The sequence below is a fragment of the Austrofundulus limnaeus genome, unplaced genomic scaffold (genome assembly GCF_001266775.1).
Source record: "Austrofundulus limnaeus strain Quisiro unplaced genomic scaffold, Austrofundulus_limnaeus-1.0 Scaffold11, whole genome shotgun sequence".
In the NCBI taxonomy this organism is placed as follows: Eukaryota; Metazoa; Chordata; class Actinopteri; order Cyprinodontiformes; family Rivulidae; genus Austrofundulus; species Austrofundulus limnaeus.
This window is the reverse complement of record NW_013952413.1, coordinates 4,371,725-4,388,459: the sequence shown is the minus strand read 5'-3', so window position 1 is coordinate 4,388,459 and position 16,735 is coordinate 4,371,725. Positions and strand designations below refer to the sequence as shown.

Sequence of the window (16,735 nt, the reverse complement as noted above, 5' to 3'; positions counted from 1 at the left end):
GAGGATTTTTCTTTAAAGCAGGAAACAGACATTTAATTATAAAACATGATTTATTTTATGTTAATCTGAATCAGTTTAGTGTTGTTTGCAAATATATTTGTCAGTTTTGTAGGAATGAACACATTTGCAATGTTTGTTCAAAATAAACCTGCCTCTCATGACTTCTGTAACATGCTTTAAATAAAATATTATCAGTAAAAACCTCAAATCTTGTCCTTTCTACATGCTACATACAAACACTGGAAGTTGTCAGAAGGGTGGGGAAGCAGTAAACACACACATTCACACACGTCACTGCCTGAAATTTGAGAAGCATTTGTCTGAGATGATAGTAAAATGTTTTTGACCATTCGTTTGTGTGATAACCACAGGGGATTAGCRGGTGGATAACCATCTTTCGAATGCAGAACAAAAACATGGAGCAGAACAAACCTTTAAGCGAAGACATTTATATCTGACAGCCTTCTCCTCCCCAAATGTTGGCATTAAATCTGAAACACATGTCAACCTGTACTTTACACTTTCCATTATCAAATCAGGTGTAGGTGTGTGATAAGTCTAAACACAGTTTGGTACAATTTAATATGATATCATACAAAACAGTATGATTGATACAGTATAAGACAGTCACACAATTCACTGCAATATGGTATTACACAATGAAATATTACATTGTGATATGACATGCTACACTATGTTACTATATAATAAGATGTGATACAATATGATACAATGCAGTACAAAACAATACACTATGATTTGATACAATGTGATACAGTGTGAAAAATAAATAAATAAATAAATAAATAAATAAATAAATAAATAAATAAATAAATAAAAACTATCAAAGTAATCGTTCTCAATTAAAACATAATCAAATAATGTAAAAACTAATTAAAACAAGTATTTCACAACCACATCCACAGTACCAGGAGACAGATTGCAATAATAAATCAGGACTTTTAAATTGTCCCCTTAGCTTTCAAACACACCCCGTTCAGTGTGCACACACATTTCTCCGTGCTTCCTTTCTGAACTTGGATTAAAATCTCCATGAATGCATAAACAAATTAATTTTTTTATTCCCTGTATTCTCTTATCTGTGGATAATTATGATGGCTTTTATTTTCCCAAAATTACTGCTTGTTTAATTAGGTGGCAGAAAAACAAGTCCCACGTGAAGGGGAAAAAGAGACAGAGAGTGACAATAATGAACAGTGAGAGATGCAAAAAAAGTCACAGCAGAAAGAAGAAAGAAGCGAACAGGAAGAAGTAAAAATAAATAAATAAGTAAAAATCAGCATAAATGTTTAAAGCATCACATGCTGATGATCACACATACTGTAACCTTTCTTTTCTTTAGCTAAGTGTCCTCACTTAACTTATTCAAAAATAGATCATATTATTGGTCCATGCGGAAATATACTAATATGTATATACTAATATTTGTTCTTAAGTATCACTTATTAACACTTAGCAGAAATTATATGATCTACTGATACAGTAAATGTTAAAGTTATTTTACTGTTGAGTACAGTTTCACAAGACAGTTGTTTTTGGTTTTAATGCACAGCTAAGAACACTTCACACACTCTTATTCTTCAAACCTCGCTTCGTTTTTACACTTACTTTTTGCCTGCATTTGCAGATTTTTTAAAAGGCAAGTGTTTTTTTTACAGTTTGATAAACGACTAACAGACTCCTGCTGATCTCATATTCTCAAGGGGTTTAAATAAATTTTGGCAAAAATGTGCCTTTTAAATCAGACACAGGATTTGCAGCTATCACATGAGTTGGAGTTTGGAAAAACTGTATACTGAGTACATTCACAGTCACTGCTGACCTGAGTTTGCAAATATATTTTAAATATATGCACCTCCTCATGATGTTCTTTCATGATGATGAGCCTTGCTCTGAGGCCACATATTCTATGTTTGGTTATGTTCTGTCTTCTTGTGAATGGGTGTTCTGAACTGTAATTTCATTGAGCTTTTTACAATGGCAATAAAGGTTTATCTTATCATATATGTGGTGTTGGAAATAAATATTTGCAGAACAGGCATCAACACTGTTTATTTTGTTGGTATTTGATTTTAGTTGTTGTGAGCATTAAGCCTGTGCACTTTTCATAAACAAAAACAAAGGACAGACTTGTAACCTATGATTTGGAATATCTTTAAAATTTGAGGTAAATATATAACAGCAACAGTAGAATATGAACGATCATAATTAGCAGTCTGCATCAGCTGTCGTTTCTAAAACAAAACAAATTCACAGTTCACACAATTATAAAATCTTAGTTTTTAATCTGTAATATAATAGAAGACCAAACATTAGATGCTACAACCACTTCAAAATAGTTTTGGTGTTTTACACACATCTAATGGTCACACAGAATGTTTTCTGAAATGAGTACCTCAAAAGTACCAAGCAGCAGGGAACATTTGACAGAATATTTTGCTCCAAACTTAACAATTTAATAAATTCAAATTAGTAATATGCAACAGAACTTCTTATCAAAACATGAATCGTGGTTGGGTGTCAGGATTTTACCATATGCTTATTCTGTCTTTGATTTTTTTAAGGAACAACCCAAGTTTTAATACAACAACCCAAGAAGTCTGAGACTCTAGTAACAATGCATATTACTTTAAAATATTTATTTGTGAAGTTGACTTTTGTTATTGTGCATTTTGACTCGCTGGAACATCTGTTTGGATGTTTATCAAAACAAACCCTCTGAAAGGAAAATGAATGGAAAACTGCAATAAAATGTCAAACTATGAAAATGCTACGTTTAAAACCTGTTTTGTGTGTTTAGGGCATCTACTATAGCTGATTCCTGTAATCATTCTATTTGGTGTCACTACCAGTCCATTTGATGTACCAATGCTTCCTTTTAAAATACTGTTATTGTAAGGACAAGAGGCCTGCTCAATCATTATTCCTAAATATGTACTATGATTGCTTCAGCCTTTTGTGATGGCTACAAGTCATAGGTTGAGTTTGGTCTTTCATTTTGAATTCTACCAGGATGCTATCTGTTCTCAAATGATTTTTATCTCGATGGTCACAAACAACAAATTACAAACTACAAACACAAGGAAAAAAACAACAACCTTGAAACGTCAAACACTTACACAAATGCTAACTAATGCTTTTGGTCTTATACCATTATGTGGCTCTAAAATCTAAACAAGTGCTTGTTGTAAACAGCATTTGAATGGAGTCTGTTTCCCTGGCAACATCAGCAAAGCACTTTTATCCACTCAGCATAAGTAGTGTAAGACAGTTATGAGTCAGTAATGTCTTTGACTGGAATAAAAAGTGAGGTGAACTGACTACGGAGATACTCTTCAGACTATTTTTTCTCTTTGGTATGGTGGTGTTGCAGGGGGCTGGGTACAAAACTGCTGTTTAATATAAACTCATATTACACAATTCTTCTGTCAAAATACAGAGTCCTGGTTTGAGTATCCTTGAAAACTTGATAGGTACTTTTAGAGAGCATGTAACAACTTACAGTCTTTAAATATTGTGGCATTGTCCTGGTTGACATGGAGTTAGACAGGCTACGTCTGATTGTCAGACCTCAGATTCAGTAGTAGCAGTGTGGCTTTTATTTAGGTTGTTGAACAGTGGATCGTGTTTCTCCTTTTGCAAAGTTGCTGAGGGGGCTATGGGAGTTTTATTGTCCAGTTTACATGTTCTTTTGTGGACCTAGAGAAGTCTAACATACATTTTCATTTGGCATTCTGTAGGTGGTGCTTTGGATAAATGGGGTGCGTGAGACTTTTAGAGAATTTCTGATAAAGGATATCTGGAAAATCCCTGCACAAACAGACCAAAAGTTGCACTTGCATTTCTGTCAAAACAAGATTGTTCCTAGTACAGTCTAAAATGCCAGTGTTAATTTAACACCCACAGTGTTAATTTCAACACCAACAAAATGTCTATATGTGTCCATACTTGCTGGTGTCAAATTGACAATTGTGAAAGTGTTAAATTTTAACACCCATTTTTTTGTTAACACCAACCAGTGTTTAATATTCAATAATACTGAGTGTCACATTAACATAAAAATAGTGTTGGTGTCAAAATACAGTGTTAAAAGTAACACCAGTGTATTATTATTAACAAAGGAAATTGTGGTGTTAGAAAGGTTAACAGACACCACGAGGTGTCGGTACATCACAAATTTGAGAGTGTAAATTTAACACTCAAGAGATAAATCTTACTCTTTGAAGTGTTGCATTAACACAGCTCAGTAGTTAGTGGACAAGTATAATGGAGTCACTCTTCACACACCAGGACGTACCTTTCACTCGTGGTGTCGATTTATGGCCAATAACACAAACTTAAACTTGAACAACTTGATCAAACTGAACAAGAACCAGAACAAATTTTTACTCTCATGAATGTGCAAACAGATAATTTCTACAAGATTACCCAGCATTCCTTGCTGAGAAAATACTGGTCTGTCTGACATGAGGTGGAAGAGGGTGGGGCTTTTCATAATACTTCTTTCAACACTGCGTGGTATTATATAACAACACTGTTAAGTGTTATATGACTTAACAATAGGTGGGGCTTATTCAACACTGTCTAGTGTTGATAGTACAAAATTGAGGAAATCAACACTGTGAATTAACATGGGTGTCAGTTTACTCAGAAAGTGTTAAAATAACCCTAGGGGGTGTTAAATCAACACCCAAAAGTTTAACACTGAAATTTTAATACTCTGGTTTTTGCTGTGATAGTACACATTGGAGTCTACCAACACTGCCAATTGTCTCTGATCTTCTTTGTGGTGTTCTTGGACAGGACCAGGATCAGTCAGGGTGAGGAAAGTGTCTGGTATGGAAATGTCAGGATTTGATTTTTGCTTTTTGCAGATGATGTGACGCTGTTGGCATTTTGAAGCCAAACTTCAATGGGCACTGGTTTGCATATGAGTAGAAGTCAGAATGCTTGCCAGTTCCTCAAAATCTGAGACCATGGTTCTTAACTGGGACAAAGTAGAATGGTCCCTTCAGGGTGGAATAACACTGTGTTAAACGAAGGAGTACAAGTATCTTGGTTTGTTGCTCATAAGTGATTGGATAAGAATCAGGATTTTATTAGCAATAATGACAGTGCTGTCATTATGTTACCAGTTTTTTATTTAACAGGAAAAGATTACTAAAAATCAAGCCTGACTCAGCATAATTGCTGTTTTACAGCAGGTTCCTGTTCTGCAGCACATAAAACACTCAGAAGTACAGCATCATAATCACATCATTATACACCATAGACACAAAGACAAACAAGCATACCAAATTTCAGGAAGGCAGCATTTGCAAAATAGGATGTCTAAATATGAGCACAACAAAAAGTGTCCAGCAGATGGCAGACAAGATTCTTCTTAAAGGGCTGTAGTTTTGAAATGGACTTTATGTTTTGAGGAATGTCATTCCATGCTTTAGTATAAACATAGAAGAAAGACCTCTGGCCGTAACAGTTTTTAAAAGTTGGTAATATCAGTTGTCCTTTTGTAACAGATCTAGTTGAATGACCACTTCCAGAACTTGATTTGGGCAACAATGCACAGAGAGTTCCAAAACTGGCACCTTGGAAGATCTGAAAATATAAATTAATACCACTATACAAAACATGATTCTGAAAAGTCAAGGCATCAGACAATGCAAGAACTGTACAGTGATGAGTCYAACCAGGAAGTTTTTTATGAATTTTGTAGGCCCTTTTGTAGAGGCTAACTGTGGGTTCTAAGATTTCATTTGTTGTAAGAGACCAAACAGGTAAACAGTATGACATGGTTGAGAGTATAATGGCATGAAGATAGATATTTGAAACAGAAGATGTCAGATTGGATCTAATTTTTGAATAAACGTATAATTTCTGTTTCAACTTAGTGGTTAAGACTTGTACATGATCACGATAAGTCAAATGAGAATCCAAACTAATGTTTCAGTTTATCAGGGTAAACAGAAATAAGAGCTTAGATGATAGGCAAAATAAATCTATATACTGGTCCAGCTATGTTCCAACCATCATCTATGGTCATAAGATACGAAATACGGCTAAAAGGACAATATTTTACAAGTGGATAAAATGGGTTTTGTCTATAAGATGAGCCTTACAGTTAAGTTGAGCAGTTTGGCCATCAAAGAGGAGCTTAGAGTAGAACCACTGCTGCTCTGTCAGTTGTGGTGGTTTAAGCATCTAATCAGGGTGCCATATGGCCATCTTTCTTTGGAGTTGTTTCAAAGAAATCCCACTAGATAGATAAATGGGTAGTTCCAGAACTTACTTTAGAGACTAGGGGTGCAGTAAAATACTGATATACTGAAATATTATTTTTCATTTCCTGAACCAGTATTGATTCTCTAAAGCACTGCATTGATTTTTAAATTAAGGTTTAAAATGTAGAATTTAAAGCCAGCAGTTCATTTTTGTGTTGTAATTTAGCCTCCAGCCACTAGTTGGCAGCACTCAGTCAGCCATTTGGCTCCTCTGCTCCTGAGGAACCTGAGAGTATAATGGTAGTTCAAACATTAATATTGTGAGTGAATATTAGCAATAAGTACAGCTGGCTGAATGTTAGCCGATTAGACTGGCATTCAATGCCTTCATAGATGAGGCAGGGTTACCAACTGTCCTTTTATGAGACACTGAGTGCATAGATATGTATCATATCACCAAATTTTTGCCAATACACGTTTCTATGGCACATCCTTTTGGGCCTGAGAAAACCCCAGCATCCTCCAGAAGGACCTGGTAAGTGTTGGAAAGAGGAATGCCTGTGTTTTTCTGCTGGAACTGCTGCACCCTTGTCCCAACCTCAGATAAGGTGGAGATGAATAGATTTTTGAGACCATAAGTATCATTTTTGACATGCAATTTCCTGGCATGAAATTTTTGATGACTTGACAATTATAAAATATATTCAGATTGCAAAATAATCATTTACAGTAGAGGAATAAATTTCAGCCAAATGCAACACAACTTCTCCTTTTTCTGAAAGGTTAATGTAACTGTCTTTGTGTGTGTTCATGTGTGTGTATGAGACTGTGTGGCTGAGAACAAGAGGAGTCCAGCCGCCAAACAAGACATTTGTTTCATCTAAACATCAAAGGCGCTTTGCTCTTTTATGACAGCTTCAGGTTTACAGCGCTTTCTTTCAAGACTCAGATGGATCAAATTGAGTGCTACAAGTGTTACATAATTCAAACAGATTTCTTTTTATTACATCAATTATCTGGATGTTGATAAAATACCTTTTAATATGTGTCATTTCCTGCATGTAGACTGACTAACATGCTAGATAAGGGACAGGTAAGGTAAGGGACAAAATAACTTGGAATTGATGCTATGAAAATGTGTTATGTTCACTCAATACGAGTAAATAAAAAAAGCTGAATTAATTTGTTCCATTATTCTTTGTAAGGCGTTTGTCTGATCAAAGCTGCTTTCATAACCTTAATTGTTTTTGGGCTTAATTTCATTCTTCAGTCAGGTTTTTTTTTATTTGAACACCTATTTAGTCATCATTCCTTTTAAAATTTCATATTTCAATTTATTAAGTATTTTACAATTAATGTGAAATCAATTTTAGTAATAGCTTACAGCTAAGACTTCATGGGTCTGTAGTTTGTTTCTGCCTTCGACACAAATTACAGACTTTTTAAATTAAGACCAGAGGGGCTGACAGGAAACAACTGATCCAGTGTGCTCATGGTCTTCTACGGCAGCACGTGGGACTGAAWTCAAGCTTGATGACATTTCTGATTGAATTGAAAAGGCAAAGTGTAATTGTAATCTTGCTTTGTGGGAGGAAACCATTTTTTTAAATTGCCCCCTTGTGAACCATAATTACTCTGAGAGGCTTTTGTTGGTCTTCGTGTGCGCTCGTTTGACTAAGTGATGAAGGTAAACAAAACATTTCAATAAACACCACCTCACTGGTGGGCAGCACTAATCTAAAAATTAGTTGCACTAGCACTAAAGCACTGCCGTAACTTTAATATTTAGGTCCCCTAATTCTAAAACACTAACTTTAATATTTAGGTCCCCTAATTCTAAAACACTAACTTTAATATTTAGGTCCCCTAATTCTAAAGCACTAACACACTTGAAAATTTATTAAAAGCTAACTCTAAAGCACTAAAATCCCAGCTGACCCATGGAACATTCCTCAGAGTCAACATGAGGCAATATTTTCTGTGTGCAGAATATTGGTAATATTTCATCTCGTGTAGTGGTTCCAAAGTTGGGGTCAGGACCTCTTTGTGGGTCACAAAACATCAAGTGAGGGTCCCCAGATGACATCCAGACATCAATTTAAATGCAAAAAATGCTAATGGAATATTTTCATCATGATTATTGCAATTTTTTAAAAATATTTATAAATGAATAAAAAATGTATCATAGTTACTAGTTTGTTTATAGTTATTATTCTCATGTTTAACAGAGTTATTATAGCAAAGTTTTCTACGTAAACAAGTAATATCTGTGATCACATGTATCTGCAACTGTTATTTGTGGGTCCGAAGCAAAACGGTTTGAAAACCACTGATCTAGTAAGTGACATGCATATGACCAACATGTCTGACAGCTTTCACCCTCAGCTCTTGTCAATAATGTTGATCAATAATATTTAAAGAACCCTCATAAATTTAGCAAGTGCTAATCCACTAATGAATTAAGAAATTAGCAAAAGCCCTAAAGCAATAATCAGTAAAGTTGTTCCCCTTTTAGTGCTTTAGTGCTTTAGGGGAACTGTGCCCACCACTGCATCACCTCTTAATGACTGAAGAATTTGGACCATACACACCATAACATAAGAAATAAACTTTTAATTACTCAAAAACAACATGTGAGACAGTTTAGAATTCTGTTACTCTTTGGTTATATGACTGTAAAAACATTGATATCTCAAGTTGTTTGATGTCATTACACACTGCAGAATTACAAGTCTTTTGCTGGTTCATTTGATGTGCTGAGAAAAGGTTGAATGCAAATTTTTATGTTAATCTGTTCTAAATTCTGTAGAACAAATCTGACTTTATGAAGTTGGAAGACTGTCATTAGTGATTAATGAAACATTTTGACTTGGGCAAAATTTCATCAGTTTGAGTCAGTTTCTATAAGCACAACAAAAGACTGAGTGCATCAGAAAAATATTGCATCAGAAAAAGTTGATAATGTACAACTGTTCATAAAACAAATAAACAAACAAAAAATTGGTGTTGAGGATAAAAATTGTGATTTTGTTTGAGAAATCGCAACAACTGTTGAATCGATTACTGTGGGATTTGGAAACATTTGCTGAACTGTTGCCACATTTCTAAGTAACCACAAACAATATTTTTATTTCAGCTTATCCTTTGATTTCAGAGCAAACACATGCAAGGCTAAAAGGCTATTTGAAGGAATGCATGTTCCCTACCACTTGTGATGCCAAATTTAAGATCTTATGCTTAGAAATGGGAACGTTATGGCTGCTTTGTTCAAACCTTGAAAACATTTTTTACAATTTTGCACAATAATGATCTCAGAGTAGTGAGTTTCCGCACAAATTAAATAAGTACTGTATAATAATTTATGTGTTGAATTCATGGTTCTATCTTCCACGTATCTAGAGTTGGATTGACTGTGTCTGCATCACAAATGATTAATTTGTTCAAGTTGTATTAAAATATACCAAAACGTTCATGCAATATTTTACTTACAGATAAAGTTCTTCAAAGAAAACTCAAAATAAACTTCAAAGGTTTTAATCAGAATGTTGCACAGTGAGTGCATTACAACAGTGCAGTTAGCACCATTGCCTCACACTAAGAAGGTTGTTTTGCTTCCTGCCTGAAATCTTTGTGTTTGCCTGTTCTTCCTGTGCATGTGTGAGTTTTCTCCAGGTTCTCTGTTTTGCTCCGGCCAAAAGCATGTATATTAGATAAACTGGTAACTCTAAATTGTCCCTAGGTGTGAGTGAGAGTTTGAGAGGTTGTTTGTCTTGTTTGTTTGTATGTTTGGTCCTGTCCAGGGTGTTCTGTCTCTTGCACAATGACAGACAACTGCTATGAGTTGTGTTGTTTTCTTTATTTATGGAATGTAAATTATTTTAACTGAGCTCAAAGAGACATTCTTCCAAAGCACAGCCTGCAGCTGTTAAGCTACAGACATCCTGGAGACAAGTGCAAACACCACATATTTCAGTTTGTACCCAAAGAGCAGCTTCTAATGGCTCCATCGATGACAAGCAGTCAGAATCATTTCAGTTTCTTCCTCGCTGCTTTACTCAACCTTGAATGTTAAACTTGTGTGTTCGGATAACTACAGTGAAGTACTCCAGTGTTTGATTCTTGTATAATACTGCAATACTGTTGTATTGGTGCTCAAATACTCACAAATTGTTGGCTATCTATTCCATACAATAGCATAGTGTTATTAGCATCTACTAATGACCAAAGAGCATTAGCACTGCTTTATAGTTAAATAAAAGAGACTAATTGCAATGGTATGTGGAATATTCACCAATAACACCAAACATCAGAAAAACATTGAGAGGCAACGTGGAGGAACTTTGTTTGAGCATGTGTGGCATTTTACTTGTTGCTGTTTTCCCTAAATGTCAGCGGAAATTGCTGCTGGAGAGCCGGAAAAAGGAGGGAAACTATTTCTGAATGCCAGTAGAGGCATCTATGCAGAAGCAGGACACTAAACAGTATAAAAAGACAAATGGAGTGTGACACCACAGTCTCTGTTTCCAGTGGTCCTCTCTGTGGCCTGTCTGGTTAGAGTGATACCTCCTGTCGGATGTTGTGATCGGAGAAATTTTATTTGCAGGGTTATGGTTGTGATTGTTACAGTACAATGTAAATGTATTTACTCTTTTTGACATTCTCTCAGTTTTTGTTGCTTTACAGCCTGGAATTTTAAAGTAATTTAGGGGGTTCAAGTATTTTAAATTTCCACAAGATGATTACGGATTTGAAGATTCAGTATAATTGTGAAATTAACAAGAAATAAGTCTAGAAAAAAAAATAAAAATCTGAGCATGCATCATTTGTTAATAATCATCTATCAGGTGTTTTATTGGTGTTGTTTCTGAGGGCTGTTTCAACAGGAATATTTTATACTAATGTCCACTGAACCCATTTAACCTCTTGAGCCAACAGCTTCTTCCGTTTTCTATTTCTTTTAACTTCTTTTAACTTAAGATCCGTTTGTGGAACCTGGACATGTTTGGTATCAAAATAAACCTAATAATCTTGGCTAAAAGCTCATGGAAACTATTTTTACATTCACCAAACACAGTTCAAACGTCAAGCAGTTGAATCAGAAAGTAAACAAACTGTACAAAATGGTCTCATTGCAAATCTGTAAATACATTCAATCAAATAAAGGAAAAAAATCCATTATTTTTTTTTAAAGGAGGTCAAAGTAGATACCTAAATATGTTGTAAAGTGTGTTGAATGTTGTTTTTTTACTTCCAGACTGAAAGGAAAGGTAACAGAAAATAAAGATTATCAAGAAGGATAAATACTTTTGAAACCCACTATCCAATTAGAATGCTTCTAGCGCTCTCAGTATTTGTTGTTCTTTGCATAATTATCTGTAAAATCTAATGTTACAGATCAGCTCTTTAACAATAAATCAATAGGAAACTGTGTTTGTCTTTGCAAACACAAGTTGCCTCTGCAACTTTTGTCAAAGCCACTTTTAGAAATACCAGCGGCTCTTTTTTTATTTAATTTTTTTCTGTCTCTGTTATAAAAACAGACTTCTCTCCAAACTTTTTTTCTTTCTTGCTTTGTATACAGTAGCTCTAATAAACTTGAAAATATCAAATGCAAATTTGACCAATGCCTCAGCCAGTCACATTTCTTTCACTGTTTGAACATTTTAATTTTACACAACACTGGCATACTCAGTCAGTCTCCAGTGACAGAGCGTATCTCAATTAGTGATAAAATTATACACTGTTCAGTCAAAAAATAGTTGCCACCTGGATTTAACTAAGTGCCATTAGTGAGATATTAGTGATATTCCCGTAACATGAAGAGAACTGCGAGTCTCCTACTTGATATGACAGAATAATTACAGCTTTCCTGATAATAGCAACAGGTTCCTGATCATTTCTGTCCAYTGTCCTGAGGTGTGTATTCCTGCGAGTTTGTGACTTTACTTCCTGTTTACTACAGCCATGTGTAACATCAGCATCTGATGTAATTACTTTGTGTAACCTGGTTGATTTGCTCCAAGCCAGTTGATGGAAACATGATTCACTTCTTTTTTTTTCCCTTTTTGCAACATTTTAAAAGTTTGCTCAAAATTCAATTTAAAATGGGATAAAACACAGCTCAAAGAATGAGGTCAGTTGACTACCTGAATGACCAGGTTATTCCATCAATGGATTTTTTTCTTCCGTGAAGGCACGGGCTTCTTCCAAGATGACAATGCCAGGATTCCTCAAAGTTGAATTGTGAAAGAGTTGTTCAGGGAGCATGAGACATTATTTTCACACATGGATTGGCTCCACAGAGTCCATTGAGAAGCTTTGGGATGTGCTGAAAAAGGCTTTGCGCAGCGATCAGACTCTACTACAGGGGTGTCAAATTCCAGTCCTCGAGGGCCGCTATCCTGCATGTTTTAGAGGTTTTCCWGCTCCAACACACCTGATTCAGTGATTGAATTAACTCTTCAAATTGGGCAGAAGCCTGTTAATCACCCAGCGATCAAAATCAGGTGTGTTGGAGCAAGAAAACCTCTAAAACATGCAGGATAGCGGCCCTCGAGGACAGGAGTTTGACACCCCTGCTCTACTATCATCAATGCAAAATCTTGGTGAAAAATGAATGCAATGCTGGATGGAGATAAAACTTGTGACAATGCAGAAGATCATCCAAACAATGCCACAGTGAATGTGTGCTGTAATCAAAGCTAAAAGTGGTCCAACAAAATTTTAGAGTGACCTTTTTTATTTGGTGGCAACTGTTTTTGGCCAGGCAGTGTATTTAAAAATAATAATCTAAAATATTGCCTAATCTCATATTGTTGGATTTGTCAAGTAACATTTATGACGACAACAAGATAACACATCTGTTTTGTTTTACTAGTTTAGGTGCCAAACCCAGATTTCAGTGCTCCCCACATGCCCCTCCCATTAGAAAATTTCTGGAGGCACCACTGCTTAACTCATATGCATGCAAAGTTGACTTGTAATGTGTATTAATTACTTTTATATTAACGTTATAAACATTGTGCTTTTCTCTCAAAGTCATTGCAAAATACAGACTTGATTTGTCAATCGAATGTAGAAAAAGCATGTTCTCTGTCCTTTGTGCCATCAGCATACTTCTTTTCAGTTGAATTTGAGTACGGTAGCTGCTTTCATGTGTGAAATTACAAATAAAGCATTTTTTTGCATTCTTTGAGTGGTAAATTGTGGGCTTCAAGGAGGTCAAGACTCCAGGCAATACTCAAAGAAGAGAAGAGCTTTTTTTATTTAACCAAAGCACTTCAGCTTGTAGCCTTCGTTGGGTTCATCATAAAAATATTGAGCATTCATTATTTGAATGGAACACACACACACACACACACACACACACACACACACACACAATATATATATATATATATATATATATACAAATCAAATTATGCAAAGCAAGGTACAATGGCTAAAAAAAGTATTCACCACCTTGGATGTTTCACCCTTTTATATATGTAATGATTCAGTCACGGTCAATAGAAATTGTCCTTTTTAACAACAAAAAAATAAATAACTTTCAAAATAACCCTCTTCAATGACAAACCAAAATGTAATTTTTTACAAAGAAAATGCTAAAATAAATAACATGCAATGTAACTAATTGCATAAAAAATAACTTCCTGTAAAGTTACTGTCAGCTCAGGGAAAACACTATTGAAGAAAAGTACAAATCAGCAGATGGATACAGAAGTATTTTCAAGGTCCTAAACACCCCAAAACTTCTGTCCAATTCATCATCAAGAAATGGAGGGAATAAGATCAGATCTTCCTCTAGTGCAAGAAGGAGAAAGAGAGACACCGGCGAGCATTCTGAAAGGGTTCTAAGCGTCAGAAGGTGAGATGGGAGAGACTGAGTTAGAACAGCTGTTGTTCTTCACCAGCCTAAGCTTTATGGGAGAGAGACAAAAGATAAAGACACTGTCAAAAAAAAAAAAGGAGAACTCAGAATAAATCTCAACTGAAGTTTGCCAAACAACATGTGGACGATTTTATGGTCAAGTGCTTTTGGGCAGCTGGCCCTGGAAGGCTTGTCGAGACAGAGGATAAAATAAAGGCTGCAAAATACAGAAAAATCCTGGAGGACAATCTGATGCTGTCTGCAGAACAACTGTTCTTTTTCTGTGGACACTGAAGGATTTCATCCCAATTTTAGCCAGTTTTTACCATTTCCACTGCCTGTCAATGGATCACTATGATATCCTTAATAAAGTCAAGCTATTCCTGTCTGCAGTGGCAACTATTTGCTAAGCAGGGGATATACAGTAAAGTCAGGAGTTATAACAGAGCATGCAGTTAAGCTGTACTAAAACAAGCAACAAATATTTTAAGTTTTAATTACTGTCTGTTTGCTCTTTAGAGTATTGCATAAAAAAACATTTTTCCTTGAATTTTGGCCATATTCTGTTCTCCACGTTAGCCTCAAAGGACAAGTTAATCTTATCTGTTCAGATATTTTCAGCAGGATTGGAACAGTTTGATCTGCTCTGAATGTCCAACTGGTTTGCTTTTGTTTTTATTTCCCACTCACTTCACCTGTAATAAAACTACACATCTCTCTTTTTGATGTCTGGATAAAACCGCAACTCGTTTCCTACACTTTTACTCAGCTTTGCTCTTCAGTGCCTCAGTAAACCTGAGACATGCAGATGCACACAAACAGTGGTGGGGCTTCAGCCGGTACCTTTTCTGTGTGACATTTTTGTGCGATAAATCTCATAGATGTTTGCCGCCTCTGAATGTGCCTCTCATGAATTACATTTTCAGCCTTGTGAACACTGGGTTCAATATTTTTTTTAGCTCAAATGATTTTGCATGTCTCAGGCGCAAAAGCAGTTTCAAAACTGACAGATGATCTTGGTCAGATGCTTTGGCATCATTATTAAGTGTTATTGTATAGTGACAGTTTATGCATAATTCACTTCTTTCATGCTTTACTGCAGATTTCTAAATGCCAGTTAAAAGTTATCGATTGAACTTGAAGTAAGTCAGATCATCAGCAAAATAGCAAACATGCGATGTTGAGCACAATCAAATCAAATAAATGAATTTATTTTTCTTTCAATTACTGATTGCTTAATTTATGATCAGTCACAAATTAAGGAATCATTTATTTGTGAAAATAAATTACAGTGGTTGATTCAAATCTTCAAATGTGGATGAAAGTCTTGCTTTTATCTTGCCGTTTTTCTTTTAGAAAACAAGCTGTCTTTGTCTTTAGATGAGGGATTTGTGCTGCTGTATAATCCAAGTGGGCCAGAATGCATTTACCTTCTTTCTGTTTTTATATAATGGGCTGTTTACACTGTGGAGAGATGAACCGGACCACTGGGATTTCTCAATGTGCTGCCTACTTCTCCATGGTATTAATGAAGATCTGGCGCAGCGCTCTGAAAGCCAATTTGAGCTCTGTAGCTGAGACTAAAATGTGTTTCTTATAGCTGCAAACCTTTATGAAAAATACCAAAAAGCACAAAATCCAGAAAAAAGAACACAAGATATTGTCAGAGTTGTGTATGCTGTGAAGTAAAAATTGCAATCTATAAGATCTTCATTGAATTTTCTGTATTTTTTTCAGTATTGGTGTAATGTGCTATCTTCTCCAGGCGAGCATGCCAAGTAATATGGCAGATACATATTTTTTTTATTTTTGCCGGTTGCCTGAAGGTGAAATGCAAGCAATAATATTTTTGATGGTGTCTGTTTGGTGAAATATCTATCAATATTCAGGATATTTGCCACAGCAACCTTAACAAAAACAAGCATCCGTTTTACAAATCTTAAGTAGCTGAGAGTCATCCCCAACACATGCTCCAAACACATCTCGTCACGTGATTAAAATATGCATAATTATTTTTCAAGATGTATGGCTATAGCTATTTCTTAACATAATCATATCTTAATTCAAAACACTGACAAGAAAGACAGCAGGCAAAATTAATTTCTGTAAGAAATTAATTTAATTTTAATATTTTAGTTTAATCTGTTTATCACCACAAAAAAATTGACTGTTTGCCCCAGCTAAAGTATTATCTGGGAAAAAATTTCTACAATTTAAAGACACGAAATCTATTTCTTTTCTAGCTCAGAAAGTATTTTTTTCATGTGCTCAAAACATTATGAATAAAAACAATTTCAGAGGCTAAATGCAACCCAGGGTTATGTGGTGAATGCAAGCATCAACATGCACAGTAAATACTCCACAGTCATTCATTAAATTCTATAAGTTGTCTGAAGCACTCTGCATCCTTTTATTTTATTTTTTCATCCTTGGCCCTGAGTGCAAATGAAGGTCCAGAACTGTGCTTTAAGAACCTCATGTCCTTCTCTGCTGCTGCCTTTTACTGGTAGAGTGATTAATGAAGTCTGTGCAACTGCTATACTTCTACAAAAAGATCTCTAGCTAACAGATGTGTCCACACACACACACACACACACACACACACACACACACACACACACAC

At 35.3% G+C, this 16,735-nt stretch overlaps 1 protein-coding gene across 3 annotated transcripts in view; it reads left to right on the top strand.

Annotated features, from left to right (window-relative positions):
* The window catches only part of cpne5b (copine Vb), a 155,510-nt gene that overhangs the window by 60,740 nt on the left and 78,035 nt on the right, over window positions 1-16,735 (top strand). Inside the window, exon 1 of one of the 3 annotated variants that reach the window (XM_014002098.1) lies at window positions 6,534-6,777. The exons of the other annotated variants lie outside the window; for them this stretch is intronic. Coding sequence (XP_013857552.1) covers window positions 6,686-6,777 — 92 coding nt within the window. The 5' untranslated portion in view covers window positions 6,534-6,685. Of the gene's footprint in view, window positions 1-6,533; window positions 6,778-16,735 lie in introns of those variants that run through there. 3 annotated transcript variants of the gene reach the window in all.